This window comes from Glandiceps talaboti, chromosome 17 (assembly GCF_964340395.1).
Source record: "Glandiceps talaboti chromosome 17, keGlaTala1.1, whole genome shotgun sequence".
Classification (NCBI taxonomy): Eukaryota; Metazoa; Hemichordata; class Enteropneusta; family Spengelidae; genus Glandiceps; species Glandiceps talaboti.
In genome coordinates this window covers 3,031,307-3,051,944 of record NC_135565.1, presented here as the reverse complement: position 1 = coordinate 3,051,944, position 20,638 = coordinate 3,031,307, and the positions used below count along the sequence as shown (strand labels likewise).

Sequence of the window (20,638 nt, the reverse complement as noted above, 5' to 3'; positions counted from 1 at the left end):
TTTGTTAAGATATGACTTACTGGTAATACCATGCACCCATTAACAGTATTATAAATCACCTGTGGGTCAATGGATTTGTGAAGCTGTACACATAATATGGTACAAGAAATCCAATCAAATTGACTTTTGGGTCTGCTGTCTAAAATCAACACCACGATCACAATTGAAACCTATTGCTATACTACTGACAGATATCATAAACCCCTAATTTAACATGTACAATATCGAAGTATTGGTTTGATAACGATTTTCAGTGAAATACATTTCTAGTTATCTGATCATAAAAATATTACTCCAAGTACATCTAGTGCAGGTGGAAGAAGAATAAATGTGAATGTTATAGTGTATGGTAGTCTGTAGGTGAATAAAAGTGAATGAGATACTGTATGGTAGTCTGTAGGTGAATAAAAGTGAATGTGATAGTGTATGGTAGTCTGTATGTGAATAAAAGTGAATGTGATAGTGTATGGTAGTCTGTAGGTGAATAAAAGTGAATGTGATAGTGTATGGTAGTCTGTGTAGGTGAATAAAAGTGAATGTTATAGTGTATGGTAGTCTGTAGGTGAATAAAAGTGAATGTGATAGTGTATGGTAGTCTGTAGGTGAATAAAAGTGAATGTGATAGTGTATGGTACTCTGTATAGGTGAATAAAAGTGAATGTGATAGTGTATGATAGTCTGTAGGTGAATAAAAGTGAATGTGATAGTGTATGGTAGTCTGTAGGTGAATAAAAGTGAATGTGATAGTGTATGGTAGTCTGTAGGTGAATAAAAGTGAATGTGATAGTGTATGGTAGTCTGAAGGTGAATAAAAGTGAATGTGATAGTGTATGGTAGTCTGAAGGTGAATAAAAGTGAATGTCATAATGTATGGTAGTTTGTAGGTGAATAAAAGTGAATGTGATAGTGTATGGTAGTCTGTAGGTGAATAAAAGTGAATGTGATAGTGTATGGTAGTCTGTGTAGGTGAATAAAAGTGAATGTGATAGTGTATGGTAGTCTGTGTAGGTGAATAAAAGTGAATGTGATAGTGTATGGTAGTCTGTAGGTGAATAAAAGTGAATGTGATAGTGTATGGTAGTCTGTGTAGGTGAATAAAAGTGAATGTGATAGTGTATGGTAGTCTGTAGGTGAATAAAAGTGAATGTGATAGTGTATGGTACTCTGTATAGGTGAATAAAAGTGAATGTGATAGTGTATGATAGTCTGTAGGTGAATAAAAGTGAATGTGATAGTGTATGGTAGTCTGTAGGTGAATAAAAGTGAATGTGATAGTGTATGGTAGTCTGTAGGTGAATAAAAGTGAATGTGATAGTGTATGGTAGTCTGAAGGTGAATAAAAGTGAATGTGATAGTGTATGGTAGTCTGAAGGTGAATAAAAGTGAATGTCATAATGTATGGTAGTTTGTAGGTGAATAAAAGTGAATGTGATAGTGTATGGTAGTCTGTAGGTGAATAAAAGTGAATGTGATAGTGTATGGTAGTCTGTAGGTGAATAAAAGTGAATGAGATACTGTATGGTAGTCTGTAGGTGAATAAAGGTGAATGTGATAGTGTATGATAGTCTGAAGGTGAATAAAAGTGAATGTGATAGTGTATGGTAGTTTGTAGGTGAATAAAAGTGAATGTGATAGTGTATGGTAGTCTGTAGGTGAATAATGTTACGAACCGAACATTTAGAGAAGCCAAATAGCGCACACTTAAATACTTTCCCCACAACTTCCAGTCGAAACAACATACGGTCAAACACAGGACACCTACACAGCATTACACTTAACAACTATCTTATTTAATTCCGTTGTAATGAAACAAAATATACTATAATAATAAGTCTTGAAAGTGTACATGTATTTACAAACTTATAAACTTAAAGGGTTCCAATTGTTCTATATATATCAAAATGTTCGGTTATCAAACTTGACTGGCGACTTGACTCGCGACTTTTAGTCTTACCGGTGGTGCACACAAACTGTTACCGAGTACAGAGCCCAGGACGGCGAGTTCGTTGAGTGTTGAAGGCGGCTACGTGGGACAGCTTCTACTCACGGTTCCTCCGTTGTACCGAACGGTCCTCGAAGTATTTGTCTCCAAACTTTGACGTCAATGTCCGCACCATTCATATCATACGTCAGGGTCCGCTTACTCTCAGCAATGTCCAACTTTACAGGAGAACGACACTTCTCCGGACAGCTACAGTGAAGACGGGCCTCCCTTGACGAAACCACTGAGAAAACTTCAGGAACGAGCCGTGGACTGCCTCAACTCCCACCAATTGTAGAACAGCCGACGTGGCACTGTATTCCTCGCTATTTAAAGACTATGTTAATCAACAGTGGGTGAATACACCTGGTCATTAAAATAATGCATAATAAATAAGACAGGTGGTTTAGGAACCAACCAATAAATACTCTTTATCATCACAATAAAAGTGAATGTGATAGTGTATGGTAGTCTGTAGGTGAATAAAAGGAAAAGATAGTGTATGGTAGTCTGTGTAGGTGAATAAATGTGAATGTGATAGTGTATGGTAGTCTGTAGGTGAATGTGATAGTGTATGGTAGTCTGTAGGTGAATGTGATAGTGTATGGTAGTCTGAAGGTGAATAAAAGTGAATGTGATAGTGTATGGTAGTCTGAAGGTGAATAAAAGTGAATGTGATGGTGTATGGTAGTCTCTGTATGTGAATAAAGTGAATGTGATAGTGTATGGTAGTCTGTAGGTGAATAAAAGTGAATGTGATAGTGTATGGTAGTCTGTATAGGTGAATAAAAGTGAATGTGATAGTGTATGGTAGTCTGTAGGTGAATAAAGGTGAATGTGATAGTGTATGGTAGTCTGTATGTGAATAAAAGTGAATGTGATAGTGTATGGTAGTCTGTATAGGTGAATAAAAGTGAATGTGATAGTGTATGGTAGTCTGTATAGGTGAATAAAAGTGAATGTGATAGTGTATGGTAGTCTGTATAGGTGAATAAAAGTGAATGATAGTGTATGGTAGTGTATGTGAATAAAAGTGAATGTGATAGTGTATGGTAGTCTCTGTATGTGAATAAAAGTGAATGTGATAGTGTATGGTAGTCTGTATGTGAATAAAGTGAATGTGATAGTGTATGGTAGTCTGTATAGGTGAATAAAAGTAAATGTGATAGTGTATGGTAGTCTGTAGGTGAATAAAGGTGAATGTGATAGTGTATGATAGTCTGTGTAGGTGAATGTTATAGTGTATGGTAGTCTGTAGGTGAATAAAAGGAATGTGATAGTGTATGGTAGTCTGTAGGTGAATAAAATGAATGTGATAGTGTATGGTAGTCTGTGTAGGTGAATAAAAGTGAATGTGATAGTGTATGGTAGTTTGTGTAGGTGAATAAAAGTGAATGTGATGGTGTATGATAGTCTGTGTAAGTGAATGTGATAGTGTATTGTAGTCTGAAGGTGAATAAAAGTGAATGTGATAGTGTATGGTAGTCTGTAGGTGAATAAAAGTGAATGTGATAGTGTATGGTAGTCTGTAGGTGAATAAAAGTGAATGTGATAGTGTATGGTAGTCTGTAGGTGAATAAAAGTGAATGTGATAGTGTGTGGTAGTCTGTGTAGGTGAATAAAAGTGAATGTGATAGTGTATTGAATTGAATTGAATTTATTTTCACCGGAAACATAAGGTAATAACATTACAGAGAGGAAAATACAAATACAGTAAAAGAAAATGCTCTGGTGAGGACCATGGAAATAGTTTACTAGAAACTAATCTAGTCCATGGTCCTTATCCTGTCAAAATATAGAAGGTAAAGATACACGGCGTACTTATGATAAATAATTAATAATAACAAATAATATAGTAATAATCAATACACACATACATATTCACAAATCTATTATAGCACATGTACAGAAAAAGATATTTACATATTTACAGTACAAATAAGAATCAAGAGAAAAGGTGTGTCTTTATACATTTTTTAAATTCATGTCGCTTGTGTATATTCTTAAGTTTGTTTGGTAGGGAGTTCCAATGTTTGGGTAATGCATATTTGAAATTCTTTTGACAAATTGTAAGATTAACTTTTGGAATGGGAATGTTACAACTGAGGGCTGATCTGGTAGGGTAGCTATGGGATAGACGGTTAGTAATGTAGTGGTTAATATTATGAGCATAGCGGTTATTTTGTAAGTCATAGACAAACATGCATGTTTGGAATTTACACAGTTTATGGATATCTAATATTCGGAGTTGATTGAAAAGGGGCGCAGAATGTGTTTGATAATCAGAGAAAGTGATAAGTCGAGCTAGTTTCTTTTGCAAGATTATAAGTGGTTCGAGTAATGTACGATAGGTGTTACCCCAAATTTCAAGACAGTAACTAAGATGGGGGAGGATTAAAGTGTTGTAAAGTAAAACAAGGGTGGACCTTGGGACATAATGGCGAATACGAGAGATGATTCCGATTTTGGGACTTATAGTTCGGGTTACTTTTTCGATGTGAGATTTCCAGGTGAGAGCTGGGTCGATGGAAATACCTAGATATGTGGCCGATGATACACACTTAATTGGTGTGTCGCTAATACTTAGGGTTCCCTCGATGTGAGATATCCTCTGGGGAGTTTTGATAATCATATAGTTAGTTTTGTCAACGTTAATTGTTAGTTTGTTAGCATTGCACCAGTCGTTAACTTTTTTAAAATGATCATTTATAACATTAAGATTGATATTATTAGTTTTCATGAATTTGAATAGGTTAGTGTCATCTGCAAATAAACGAAAATTGAAGGCGTCAGTAGATTTGTTAATGTCGTTAATATATATGAGGAAGAGGATTGGTCCAAGTATTGATCCTTGGGGTACCCCACACTTAATTTGTTTTGGATTGGAGTTGATACCATTTATGCTAACGACCTGTTGTCTATTTTTAAGGTAATTTTGAAACCAAAGGAGCGGAACACCTCTAATGCCGTAATAATATAACTTTTGGATAAGAATATGATGGTCAATTGTATCGAATGCTTTTTTGAGGTCGATAAAAATGCCAAAGGTGACGAAGCCCTGGTCCATTTTGTCAGTAATGTCAGATATGAGGTCAGCAAGGGCAATTTTCGTATTAAACTTTTTGCGGAAACCGTATTGAGTACTGAGAAGAATGTCAAATTTATCTAGAAATGATACTAATTGGTCTTTAACGATTGATTCAAATAGTTTGCTAAGGACTGGTAAAATTGAGATGGGCCTGTAGTTGCTAACATCAAGGGTCGGTAGTCTGTAGGTGAATAAAAGTGAATGTGATAGTGTATGGTAGTCTGTAGGTGAATAAAAGTGAATGTGATAGTGTATGGTAGTCTGTAGGTGAATAAAAGTGAATGTGATAGTGTATGGTAGTCTGTAGGTGAATAAAAGTGAATGTGATAGTGTATGGTAGTCTGTATAGGTGAATAAAAGTGAATGTGATAGTGTATGGTAGTCTGTGTAGGTGAATAAAAGTGAATGTGATAGTGTATGGTAGTTTGTGTAGGTGAATAAAAGTGAATGTGATGGTGTATGATAGTCTGTGTAAGTGAATGTGATAGTGTATTGTAGTCTGAAGGTGAATAAAAGTGAATGTGATAGTGTATGGTAGTCTGTAGGTGAATAAAAGTGAATGTGATAGTGTATGGTAGTCTAGGTGAATAAAAGTGAATGTGATAGTGTATGGTAGTCTGTAGGTGAATAAAAGTGAATGTGATAGTGTATGGTAGTCTGTATAGGTGAATAAAAGTGAATGTGATGGTGTATGGTAGTCTGTAGGTGAATAAAAGTGAATGTGATAGTGTATGGTAGTCTGTAGGTGAATAAAAGTGAATGTGATAGTGTGTGGTAGTCTGTGTAGGTGAATAAAAGTGAATGTGATAGTGTGTGGTAGTCTGTGTAGGTGAATAAAAGTGAATGTGATAGTGTATGGTACTCTGTATAGGTGAATAAAAGTGAATGTGATAGTGTGTGGTAGTCTGTGTAGGTGAATAAAAGTGAATATGATAGTGTATGGTACTTTATGTAGGTGAATAAAAGGGAATGTGATAGTGTATGGTAGTCTGTAGGTGAATAAAAGTGAATGTGATAGTGTATGGTACTCTATGTAGGTGAATAAAAGTGAATGTGATAGTGTATGGTAGTCTGTAGGTGAATAAAAGTGAATGTGATAGTGTATGGTAGTCTGTGTAGGTGAATAAAGGTGAATGTGATAGTGTATGGTAGTCTGTAGGTGAATAAAAGTGAATGTGATAGTGTATGGTAGTCTGTGTAGGTGAATAAAAGTGAATATAATAGTGTATGGTACTCTGTATAGGTGAATAAACCCACAGTATACAGTAGACCAATGTCTTACACCCACAGTATACAATAGACCAATGTATTGCATCCACAGTGTACAATAGACCAATGTCTTACACCCACAGTGTGCAAAAGACCAATGTCTTGCACCGATAGTGTACAATAGACCAATGTCTTGCACCCACAGTGTACAATAGACCAATATCTTACACCCACAGTGTACAATAGACCAATATCTTACACCCACAGTGTACAATAGACCAATGTCTTACACCCACAGTGTACAATAGACCAATGTCTTTCACCCACAGTGTACAATAGACCAATGGTATGTATGGTACTCTGTATAGGTGAATAAACCCACAGTATACAGTAGACCAATGTCTTACACCCACAGTATAAAATACACCAATGTCTTACACCCACAGTGTACAATAGACCAATGTCTTACACCCACAGTGTACAATAGACCAATGTCTTACACCCACAGTGTGCAATACACCAATATCTTACATCCATAGTGTACAATAGACCAATGTCTTACACCGACAGTGTACAATAGACCAATGTCTTACATCCATAGTGTACAATAGACCAATGTCTTACACCCATAGTATACAATAGACCAATGTCTTACATCCATAGTGTACAATAGACCAATATCTTACACCCATAGTGTACAATAGACCAATGTCTTACACCCATAGTGTACAATAGACCAATGTCTTATTACACTGACAGTGTACAATAGACCAATGTCTTACATCCATAGTGTACAATAGACCAATGTCTTACACCCACAGTGTACAATAGACCAATGTCTTACATCCATAGTGTACAATAGACCAATGTCTTACATCCATAGTGTACAATAGACCAATGTTTTACACCGACAGTGTACAATAGACCAATGTCTTACACCCACAGTGTGCAATAGACTAATGTCTTACATCCATAGTGTACAATAGACCAATGTCTTATTACACCGACAGTGTACAATAGACCAATGTCTTACACCGACAGTGTACAATAGACCAATGTCTTACATCCATAGTGTACAATAGACCAATGTCTTTCACCCATAGTGTACAATAGACCAATGTCTTACATCCATAGTGTACAATAGACCAATGTCTTATTACACCGACAGTGTACAATAGACCAATGTCTTACACCCATAGTGTACAATAGACCAATGTCTTACATCCATAGTGTACAATAGACCAATGTCTTACACCGACAGTGTACAATAGACCAATGTCTTACATCCATAGTGTACAATAGACCAATGTCTTACATCCATAGTGTACAATAGACCAATGTCTTACATCCATAGTGTACAATAGACCAATGTCTTACACCCACAGTGTACAATAGACCAATGTCTTACACCGACAGTGTACAATAGACCAATGTCTTACACCCACAGTGTACAATAGACCAATGTCTTACATCCATAGTGTACAATAGACCAATGTCTTACACCGACAGTGTACAATAGACCAATGTCTTACACCCACAGTGTACAATAGACCAATGTCTTACACCGACAGTGTACAATAGACCAATGTCTTACACCCACAGTGTACAATAGACCAATGTCTTACACCGACAGTGTACAATAGACCAATGTCTTACACCCACAGTGTACAATAGAGCAATGTCTTACACCCACAGTGTACAATAGACCAATGTCTTACACCCACAGTGTGCAATACACCAATATCTTACACCCATAGTGTACAATAGACCAATGTCTTACATCCATAGTGTACAATAGACCAATGTCTTACATCCATAGTGTGCAATACACCAATATCTTACACCCATAGTGTACAATAGACCAATGTCTTACACCCACAGTGTACAATAGACCAATGTCTTACACCCACAGTGTACAATAGACCAATGTCTTACATCCATAGTGTGCAATACACCAATATCTTACACCCACAGTGTACAATAGACCAATGTCTTACACCCACAGTGTACAATAGACCAATGTCTTACACCCATAGTGTACAATAGACCAATGTCTTACATCCATAGTGTACAGTAGACCAATGTCTTTCACCCACAGTGTACAATAGACCAATGTCTTACACCCACAGTGTACAATAGACCAATGTCTTACATCCATAGTGTACAATAGACCAATGTCTTACACCCACAGTATACAATAGACCAATGTATTGCATCCACAGTGTACAATAGACCAATGTCTTACACCGACAGTGTACAATAGACCAATGTCTTACATCCATAGTGTACAATAGACCAATGTCTTACACCCACAGTGTACAATAGACCAATGTCTTACATCCATAGTGTACAATAGACCAATGTCTTACACCCATAGTATACAATAGACCAATGTCTTACACCCACAGTGTACAATAGACCAATGTCTTACACCAACAGTGTACAATAGACCAATGTCTTACATCCATAGTGTACAATAGACCAATGTCTTACACCGACAGTGTACAATAGACCAATGTCTTACACCCACAGTGTACAATAGACCAATGTCTTACACCGACAGTGTACAATAGACCAATGTCTTACATCCATAGTGTACAATAGACCAATATCTTACACCCATAGTGTACAATAGACCAATGTCTTGCACCCATAGTGTACAATAGACCAATGTCTTACACCGACAGTGTACAATAGACCAATGTCTTACACCGACAGTGTACAATAGACCAATGTCTTACATCCATAGTGTACAATAGACCAATATCTTACACCCACAGTGTACAATAGACCAATGTCTTACACCCACAGTGTACAATAGACCAATGTCTTACACCGACAGTGTACAATAGACCAATGTCTTACACCGACAGTGTACAATAGACCAATGTCTTCCATCCACAGTGTACAATAGACCAATATCTTATACCCACAGTGTACAATAGACCAATGTCTTACACCGACAGTGTACAATAGACCAATGTCTTACACCCACAGTGTACAATAGACCAATGTCTTACACCCACAGTGTACAATAGACCAATGTCTTACACCCACAGTGTACAATAGACCAATGTCTTACACCCACAGTGTACAATAGACCAATGTCTTACACCCACAGTGTACAATAGACCAATGTCTTACACCCACAGTGTACAATAGACCAATGTCTTACACCCACAGTGTACAATAGACCAATGTCTTACACCCACAGTGTACAATAGACCAATGTCTTACACCCACAGTGTACAATAGACCAATGTCTTACACCCACAGTGTACAATAGACCAATGTCTTACACCCACAGCAAGCAGCAGCAGCAGTTCGCGCCTGATGATCCTTTTTGAAACGGTCCGTAGCGTAAATCCATAATGTTAATTATGACAATTACAGTATAATATAAAACATGACAGTTAAATGTATATAGAGTCCCAGGCGCCTTTACCTTTATGAGTGATCTGTTACCCCATGCACCCATACATGTCTTGTAGGTTGTTCCAAACTGATACAATATTTATCACTTCACAAAGTTTGCATTCTAGTCTTGTTTTTTCTAAATTATAAATTACAAATGATTTGTTACAATGTCGAAAGAGGTTGTCAAATTGAAATAATACAGGACGTATAGGAAACAATGACGCTCTTTGGTAAAGTATTTTTTATTGAATTCAAACACTATAACGTCAACTTTAAAGAGAGTACAAGTAATTTGATTATCAAAACCTCGGGATCTTCTTGTGAACATCTTCTAGTTTCCCTTGCCTTGGGTGTAGCGCCCTCTATAGGTCATGTATAGTCCTAGGCCTCATAACCAAATAAGTGATAAAGCATAGGTTAACATCTTTGGTATTGAACATAACAGTGGAAGACTTGGCCATCTCGAGAAGTGACGTCACATGCAAACCCGACAATGGTCACGAGTGAGAAACAGTCGTCACCGTACATACTTCTCATTCCATATAAAATAAAATAGACACGATAATACCAGCTGGTAATAATGAGAAGAGTGGGAAGAAAGGGAAGAAAGAGGTTGTTAAACAAAATTATCACCAAAATTGTGAAACTGACTGAGTTTATATAACAGTTATAGGGTGAAAAATCTAAGTTTACTTCTTTAACAAGTTCATAAAATGTCATAAAACATTCAAATAAAGGCAACGTCAGTGTCTTCGTTTGTCCTTAACTATAAATGACTATATACAGGACTATCTAACTGGTTTTCCCATTTCTATAAGGGTGTTATTGTTTATTATCTTAATGACAGCGCCGCCTACGACATTGTTTTGGTCTTTGTCTGAGATTGTCACAATTAAATTAGCAATATAGATGATAATTTGATATTATTTTATTTGAGGTTTTTATATGTTTTTTACTTATTGTAAAGAAAGATCCAATTAAACAATAAGATCAAATCCGTGTTTGTAACTCAACAATTCTAAAAAGACTAAAATAAATGTTAATAGTCAGTTTGTTATTGTACTTAGGAAAGAGATTACGTTGTGAAGAGCGCCCTCTATGATAGTAGACACAACTCCTTTCGTTGCATATATATATATATATATATATATATATATATATATATATATATATATATATATAGTAGTACATTCCCGTATTGTGTGGTTAAAACATCAGTTCTTCAAAGTAGTACTAGTTACGTCACATATTCTACTCTCGGTTGTTGTTGGTATGGCAACAGCAACTATTAACAATTAATATAGTTAGAATATTAATTAAAACAAATTGTCTGAGAGCTCGTAACAGTTCAAATCCCTTGGGCAAGATTTGAAATTTCCCTTTTTGTCTAAGTCGACACATCTATATCTATCTATATATATATATATATATATATATATATATATATATATATATATATATATATATATGCACCTAGTAGGAGAGAGATTAGTATGTGAAGGATTCACACCTCTTTCGTAGATTACGGTATGTTCCACATGGATTTAAGAAGGTTTAAAACCTTGCTCCTTAAACCATTAGAGGATCCTACCAACGTTTCAATTGCACAGTACTCTGACGTATGTGGGGAGACATCAAATGTGTACTACTACGTATCATCTATATGCACATAGACATGGTTAGAAAATAAAACACCACCACCAACACCATCAACACCAACGCCACCACCACCCCCACCACCGCCACAACAACAACAACAACAACAACAACAACAACAACAACAACAATATTAGAAAATAACGGGGTCATCAATGAAAGTAGGTCATGACAGCCATGTTGTCATTTAACAAAGCAGCTACTAGTATATAAGTAATTGTTGTGGTGTCATCATAAATTAACCAGCCATGAAGTACACTATTGTGCACACTTTGACAAATAATGATACATTGGTGATAAATATATAAATAAAGTAGGTTGGTTCTCCCCCACAATGAACATACCATACCGATGATAGTGATCCCATAATTGTCGATCTTTGTCACCTTTAACCTTTGATTACTAAACAAAAACACCATACCATCGAGTGACCTTTAACCTTAAAAGTTGATTACCAACAGAAACATCATCGAGGAGATGTCGGTGCATTGGCAGTACTTTGAATATCACACGTCAATATCTAAATAAACAAACAGTCAAGACGGAAATGACTGATATCACAAAATATTTTAATGTCTTGTTCTGTGTACAGACTGCATTTGACGCTATAAATTCTAAATGTATATTAGCTTCTACTAAAAATCAAAGAAAATACAATGAAAGTGTGCTTGACAAAATACATAAAGTATATTATACTACAAAGCCAAAGAACGTGATCAAAATGAAGGTAGTTGTCTTTTTAGATATAAGAATTCATAGTCTAGTTCCCGACGACCCTGTTCCGATTTCACACCTGCGTGAAGATAACGTAGTGTAAAATCTGAACACGGTCGTCAGGAACTAGACTAAAGAATTCAGGACAGAAAGGCAAGGTACATATGTCACATATATGTTGTATCTGAGGGATTTGCTAAGTGGATGCTGGTCCTGTGCACGCGTTTCCCTCAACACCGTCCTGCGAAAAGCAATGTAACCCGCCTATCTCTTTGACGATAGTGGTCGCTGGTAAGATCACAAAAAGTGTCGAAATGGGAACTTTTCCAGTTCCGGTTGTAATTTTAAACGTTCCACCTTACAAACGCCGCCATATTTGATTGGGATGTCTAGTAGGTCATCGTACGTAAGGCGGAACCCTGAAATTATGGTTGAACATGTGATTTCGGGAGTTTTGGTCATACGAACTGGGTCTTTTGTAGCCAAGGTGAGATAAAATTACTTGATTTATTACTAATATTTAAACACATAGTGCGTTAATTCTTTAGTTACCAGCATTTCACGACTCGAATGTCTCTTTGTAGGACGAAGATAGAAAGGACGACTTACTCTGTATGCAAAGCAGGACTAAGTTGGATGCATGTTGGAGCGTCTTGTAGCTCTATACCCAAACAAATTATAAATTTACAATCTGGCCAAAATGACAATTTCTGTGGTATAGATTTATCACGCCTTTAAAAACCGGTCCAGCTAGTATTAATACATTTGCAATCTTATCGTCTGCAGTGGGGTAATGATATTTCCTGGTCTTTTTGTCATACGTTGTATTTTACATTTTACGTTTTACGAGTTCAAACTGTTGGCATGTTGGGTAGCATATGATAATCGGAACTACACCATCTTCATACAGCGCATTGCACATTACTGTTCACTGCTCTGTTTGATGCAACGATGCAGAAACCAATAAACACTAAACATTGTACATTTTTAAGAAAGTAGGATGGCCACTTCTTGCTACAATTCAACTCTGAAAACATTTAAACGTACTGCAGCTAGACGCATTTAAACGTACTGTAGCTAGACGCATTTAAACGTACTGTAGCTAGACGCATTTAAACGTACTGTAGCTAGCTATAGACGCATTTAAACGTACTGCAGCTAGACGCATTTAAACGTACTGCAGCTAGACGCATTTAAACGTACTGTAGCTAGACGCAGACACGCGGGCGCCAATATTTTGATGTCTACATTTGATTTTTGCGTGATGGTGGAACGTTATTTAATTTCATTTAGACAAAATGTAGCAAAAAACTGTATTCATTAAATCTTGCTGTCTTAAAGTGTGGCATGTGCTGCCTGGTTGCATGGAACAGTGCCAGTGAAGAGTGCTGCAACGAGCTGTACAATACAATACAATACAATACAATACAATACAATGCAATACAATACAGTACAATACAATATAATACAATACAATACAATACAATCACCATATAACGGCGTACAGTATCGTAATAAACGTTTAGCATAGCACTTTAATATACCTCTACTAAAGGTATTAGTATAGTACGCCAAGGGGGTGACGTCAACATATATAACTGGTTGATAGATGGGGAGACTATAGACTGTAAGATACGTCGTGACGTCCGCCCTCACCGGCCTACTCTCACAGGAGGGAGGGGTTGGCCGATGTGTGAGGGCGCCCCGTCACGGCGTACCTTACAGACTACTGATAGTACATAAATATACATTTCTATTCATAGAGTTTAATTATCTATATGACGTCACTCCTAGGTCAACTATGGTGTGAGCGGATTTACAGAGTCCGACAAACGTAATTTAAAGTTCAGTATACATAAATTAAATATCATGTACTTATTTGTTGAATTGTTGATAGGCGCACAAAATACAATAACTCATGTTAAATATTAATATACACGGTAAGTTAAACATAGAAAGCTGACTTGCACATAGAGCATGCTCAGATGCTAAGAACACTGGGATTATTTGTATTTGTAGTAATTTTTAATACTTCTTGTGCCCCCTCCCCCCTCACCCCCGCGTATGAGTAACCAGCTTGTAGACTATATGTGGTTACGAACTATGTGGTAGATTGTGTACAACAATATGATTGGTTCACGTTTATCATTCTGAATGATGTCATATCATTTCCCATGATACATCATTCAATATGGCGGATTTGTCAGTTTCCTGTCTCAAATTTATGTCGATATTGTGAGGTTTTATCATTGCAGTGAGAAATCCAAGAAACATTTATGACAGACTGGTAAAATGTAATATCTGCATGTTTTTACAAAATTATTATCGACTTAGAAATAAATAACATTTCGGCGAATGTCCTTGGTGGCATTATGTCAAAACCAATGTGCACTATAGAAAAGAAAAATAAGTAGTCATATATATATTGTCTCTGTAACAAATTTCAATGACATGTGTCTTGTGCCACTATAGGTTCATACCTTGATACTCAGCAAGGACAGTTGTTTGCATAAATACACAATCGTAGTACTTGTCCTATTGTTTATAGTATTTGAATATTTGCATATAAATTAAAAGTTAAGTCAATAATTAATTAATTTATATAACATGATTAAATTGAATCATCTTCCATAGAGTGAGATATAACTCTAGACCTTTCCTGCATCCCCTAACGTCTCGTTAAATTATATATCAATCATTGCTTTCTCTGTTCAAACGAGTGTTTCGACAACACCGAGTGGCGAATCATCATCCTGACTATGCATTGAACTCAAACCAGTGTCTGCATCGGATTCATTGTCATAGCAACCATCTTTATCATTGTCTTTGCTCAACATGTCAGTGCCATCTATAATATCAGCAATGGTGACGTCACCACTTACGTCATTTTCATTATTGTCGAGTAATTCAAGTTCACATAACAGACACTCAAGTTGTTTCCTTTTAGCATCTAAGACAGATTCTTTGTTTTGGGCAGCTTGTTGCAAATGTTGCAGTTGTTTTCGCTGTTCAAGACCGATTTGTATTCGATTCTCTAAGTCGTGTTTCAGATTACTCACTTCAAGCTCCGCACCTTTATCTTCTTCGTCAAATGATTCGGCTTTTTCAGTTCTGTGTCTACCGTCATTGTTAGACAAATTTAAACCAAGAGACTCAATTTCCAATTGTTGGGTCAATTTGTCTATTGTGTTTTCATTGTGTACAAGTTCTTGATCAAGTTGTAAGAGGCTTTCACATACAGTGACGTATGAATCCATATTTTGTTGCAACGACAAGTCACGTGATGTTGGTGTGACGTCATCTTCTGCATCCGTGAGATACGAATCCTGGACGTAATTCTTCCCGTTTTCTTTCTGTCGTTCCACGTGAATACACGTTTCGTAATATTCAATTTCTTCATCTGTATGTTTGATTCTCTGTAGTAACTCCTGTATCCGATGATCCTGCATAATAACTACCTGGATAAGACCTTCCAATGTCTCCAGTACATGCTTGGACCCTTTCCCTTCTTTGTGTCGATGACTAGTTTTATGTTTCGAAGGGTGAATTCTATTATTGTTGTCATTCTCGTTGTTTGTTCGTTTAGCCTTCCCTCCACTGTCACTGCCATGTTTAGGTTTAGACTTCTTGAGTGTAAACTTGACATTGTCTTGCTCATCTCCCCATGCTTGCCATACTTTATAGATTTTGGTCTTGGCTGACAATGGACGTTCACAATCCCCCCATCGTTCATATAATGTGTAGTCGTCCATATCCATGGTTTTACCGCCACGTACAAGTGCTCTCAGAATATCAGCACATGTAGTTTTCCTTGTCAAACCATTCACACGTTTCTCACGTCCTTCTATCCAAATGACGATATCTGCGGCCATTGCCAATCTATTGAAAAATTCATTAAAAAAGTCGTTTAATAATATGTGTACTACGATTAAGTATATGTGTACTACGTTAAAGTATATGCGTACTACGTTTAACAAGTCAGAGGACAAGATAAAAAGTAACAGACACCCCAATACGCCACAATTAATATTAGAACATAACATAATTACCCCCCCCCCCCCATTCTATGCAAACTAAATTAATTTAAAGGTGGGGGAAATGACTAACGTTTTGATAATAGAGCCAGGAGTAAATTGCAAGGTCTTTGTGATCCCTGGAAAGAATTCCAATGTCTATGTTTTGATCACCTTACTACCAATTAGTCGCCCATTATCGTGACATAAACGACTGGGAAATAAATCATATCTTCTGTTCGAATGCGTATTAATGTGATTTGAGCATAGTATAATTACAGTATATACATATTATTCATTATTTTCATATTTGAGAACAAAACTAACAGTATCAAATAATAACTAATAGCATGATCGTCATCTACCACACATTTTGTTCTCTGCACCAGTTGACCAAGTCTGTTGACAGACATACACTAGTACCCTTTATAGCAACTTGACGAAACAAAGAAATGTTAATGAGGTCGATTGCAGTCGTACAAAGTTTAAATCAAATTATACAGTTTGTGCTTTGTTTATAGCGTTGGGAGGAAACCACTTCACCACAAAAGCCTGGCTATTATACCTTATTAAATGTGGAATGTGTTCATTTGTCTCGGTGGTTTTGTAACACTTCCGTTATGTAAATAACCATTACAGTAAGACAAGTTGATAGCATTGAACGCACACACAACACAACAAATACTTCACTACGTTTTTTGCTTTCATTGTCCAGCGATACAACCTGCCAAAACACTTGTCAACATTCATTCACAATCAATGGATTGTAGGATTACACTGAAAGTTACAAAGTGGATTATTGAAGATTGTACTACTCCATTAAGGTGGTGTGACGCATTACATGTAGTCTATGCCATCATTCATCTAAAACGGCTGAGTACGGGGCTATAATTTGACATGAACTTGTGTCTCCTTCTAAACCACCCTTGTCTGTCTGTCTGTCTGTCTGTCTGTCTGTCTGTCTGTCTGTCTGTCTGTCTATCTATCCACTAGTCTGGATACCAAGGTGGTCTCTAGCGAGTGGGGGTGTAAATCGTAACGATACCGTATAGGAACTAGACTAGTAGATATCCACGAGTCTGTGTAACTCTAAAAGTGAACTCCATCCCCCCACTCTGGTTGGGGGGTGGGGGTCCTAAACTAGCATCAACTTGATTTCGCGTGCTCATGAAAATAGTTGTTAAAAACGTCACAAATATAATGTATAACTAGACACTGTCTCAGTTAAATCACGTGACATCCATCTCACCAACAAAAATATACAAAAACAACTTATTTCAAGGATGTTGGCCTTGGCATCTGGTCCTAATTCACCCCGTAGAGAAAACCATGCTAAGACACTGCCCTAACTATCAAGTGTCAGGACATTTGACACTACCGACGTTTCCACTGGAAATATCATTCGCACAGTAAGGGGTAAACAATTTGATTTCGGGGGGGGGGGGGAAAGATGGCTGGAGGATTTGAAAACAATAAGTAACCTTTGAATAAAAATATAAGAGAGCAGTGTGGAGGTGGGTACAAGAGGGAATTTCCACCTATAATTTTTGTTAATTCAAGGACCTATAAGTGTTATCTGGTGTTATTTAACATGTCAAGGTGATAACAATACCTATAAGTGTTATCTGGTGTTATTTTAACATGTCAAGGTGATAACAATACCTATAAGTGTCATCTGGTATTATCTTAACACATCAAGGTGATAACAATACACTTTCCTGATCACAATTAAAATTTGAATTCAGAAAACTAAGACAAAGAAAAATCCTCAAAGTATATTGTTGCATGACATACCATTTGATTTCTCTTGTATTTTTATTCAAAAAATGGTATGCCCCTCTTCAAAAAATGGTATACCCCTATGAAATATTACACGATTCATTCAAGGTACTAAGTCAGGACAGTCTTAGTAATTTGATTTGATGGTAGTGTTGTGGTTTGTTTCATTATTTGCCAACAATTAGTATAAACCTTTGAAAAGAACCACAGAACACATGTACCTGGGAATTTGACATGTATAGCTAGTGTCTACACTTGCAACACAACATTTTTTTAGCTCATACCTTAGAAACATTTTTTTTCTGTCTAGAGTTTGTCAGCATATTTTTCCCCTACTTTTGGACGGCGACAATGTTTTCCGAAAGTCCTCCAGCCCCCCCCGAAATCAATGGTATACCCCTAACCAACTCTTATGTGCCATGAAAACACTATGGTTTACTCCACAAAAACCACTGCAATAGAGTTCTCGTCACAGTTCGATGAAAAACTGTAATGCGTACAGGAGGGGGTCATAATTCAATCCCGATATTATAGGCTAAATTTTCAAACAGGCGTCCAATATAGTAGGTTGAGGTCGAGCACACTTGATGCACTCAGAACAAGTGTAAGATTTGTAGACCCAAGATACGTTCACACATTGTTGTGAGGGTTTGAAACGTGAATAAACACACCACAAATGTTATCCTTGAAATTTGGCTTTAAGTTGTGAAGGATAAATGTAACAATCATTGAATCAATGCAATTATAATTATATAAATAGGTTGCATCATGATCAATTGACAACGAATGTATGTATGTAAATATAAACTTAGAAATTAGACTTTGATCCTTTGAGACAAACACTGCCCCTGTCCCAATAGTGTGAATAATGATATAAACCTGAAAGATTCGAATGTTAACGTTGTGCTTTAGCTTACTGTGAATGGCGCCGTGGGGCTATGGTGTTTCTCACTAAAAAGAAACACATGAATCGTCCTGAGTGGAAACACCTATCAAATATCCTGGCACGGTGGCTGTAAATCTTAAAGCTAGCAGGGGTTGTGGAACGTTATTAAAGACAATCAGGCATGTAATTATTCTCACCAATAAGTTGCTGCATTTAGGGCTGTCAATCATGTCTGAAGGACACACACATTCGTACATTAGTTCACGTGATAACCTGACGTCATTTTACTGATGTCGACTGGTGTTGATTTTAATGGTTCTTTATTAAAAATAATGACTATTTAGACACAATTTTGGTATCAATTCATAATTGATACACGTGTTTTAAGTCTAAAATGATTACACTATAAGCTAATAATTAATTTTATTAAATTGAAAATGGCGGGAAGTATCCGATATGCACAATGTCAAAGACAAAAGTTGACATCATTGGACGCACAGTTCAAATCTTGTAGTGTACTAGCCTAGGATTTTGTGTCTATCTGACACGCCATACTGGCAGAGTAGACATATTTTTTCTGAACTGAAGACTAACGTGTTAATTTGAGTATTGACACTGTCAAATGTAAGTTCTACAAATATACCATGATGTTAATAGTCTCCTGGTCTCCCTTTCTCCTTACGATGTACATGGGAACTTGTTGGTAGTCCCAAACTTTTGCACGGAAAATTCTGTAGATTCATGTACACTGGTTTATCTGATTGACGGTGACGGGCCAACACAGTAATTACAGGTTACTGTAGTTGGAGCTGGGGTCAAGTTTGCGACGAGTGACATTTAGTACATTGACCTATGCAGGCTGATTTATGAGACAGTAAGAGAGAACAGATCAATGTGTTCGATTCCCTGGCAGATATACGGAAAACATTCGTGCACATTCATGGACTGACGTGCCAACAAAATATCACCATGTGAGGAGGAGCTGTCTGTGTAGCATTGTCTTCGTCACGCCAACAATATAGGCGATACAATTCTGGACAAGTGTCACAGTCTCCAGGCTTTTAAATCACTCCGATCATCTGTCTGCACACACAAGTAGTGGCTTCGCTTTAGAGTTTTTTTAGCATCATGGCGGCAAACTGTGTTCATTTTATCAGTTCGATTAAGCTATTTTCGTAATAGGCGTCAGATCACCTTCCCCAAGAAAACATTTCCTACAGAGAGAGCCTTAATAATTAATTATATTTATAAAGTTATAGTTCTCAGTTCACAGTTTGCTTCTCTGCAAAGACTACCATTACTGTGCGAAGTCGATGGCACTATTACAGAAATTCCGACAGCACGAACGACATTGTTTGGAGTCGTTACTTTTCAGTTTTTTTTATTAAAACCATTGACGTTAGATTTATAGATCTCAACCTAATCGATGTTTCTAGAATTGGGAAGTAAAATTTTATTGAAAAATCTATCCCCCTTATCTCGTTTATATCTCTTAAAACCATGTCATCTAAAACAGAGGCATATGCAAGCCTACAATGCTGATCTGTGTTACGATAGCCCTCGGCTGTACTTGTGATATGATAGAACAGTCATGTAGACAGTCTCGAACAGAGTCTATCTCGTCTCCAGAAAAAAATCTTACGTTTGCTATATTTTATTATCAGGAACGACAGCAATCTTTAATACTAGCCTAGGAACTATACATGCTCCATCTCTCCCCAATCTCTCTCTCCCTCTCCCCCCCCTCTCTCTCCCTCTCTCCCTTTCCCCCTTCCCCCCTCTCTCTCTCTCTCCCTCTCCCCCTCTCTCTCTATCTATCTCTCTCTCCGCCCCCTCGCACGGAGAGTTTCAAGTCTTAGACTAAAATCGAACTAATATAGCTACATTTCTTCATT

General features: G+C 36.9%; 1 protein-coding gene across 1 annotated transcript in view; it reads right to left on the bottom strand.

Moving 5' to 3' along the window:
- Positions 1-11,963: 11,963 nt before the first annotated feature.
- LOC144448013 (ras association domain-containing protein 10-like) overlaps positions 11,964-20,638 on the bottom strand; it is a 35,560-nt gene continuing 26,885 nt past the window's right edge. Inside the window, exon 2 of the mRNA XM_078138159.1 lies at positions 11,964-15,944. Within this exon, the coding sequence (XP_077994285.1) occupies positions 14,777-15,937 (1,161 nt within the window). The 5' untranslated portion in view covers positions 15,938-15,944 and the 3' untranslated portion in view covers positions 11,964-14,776. The remainder of the gene's footprint in view (positions 15,945-20,638) is intronic.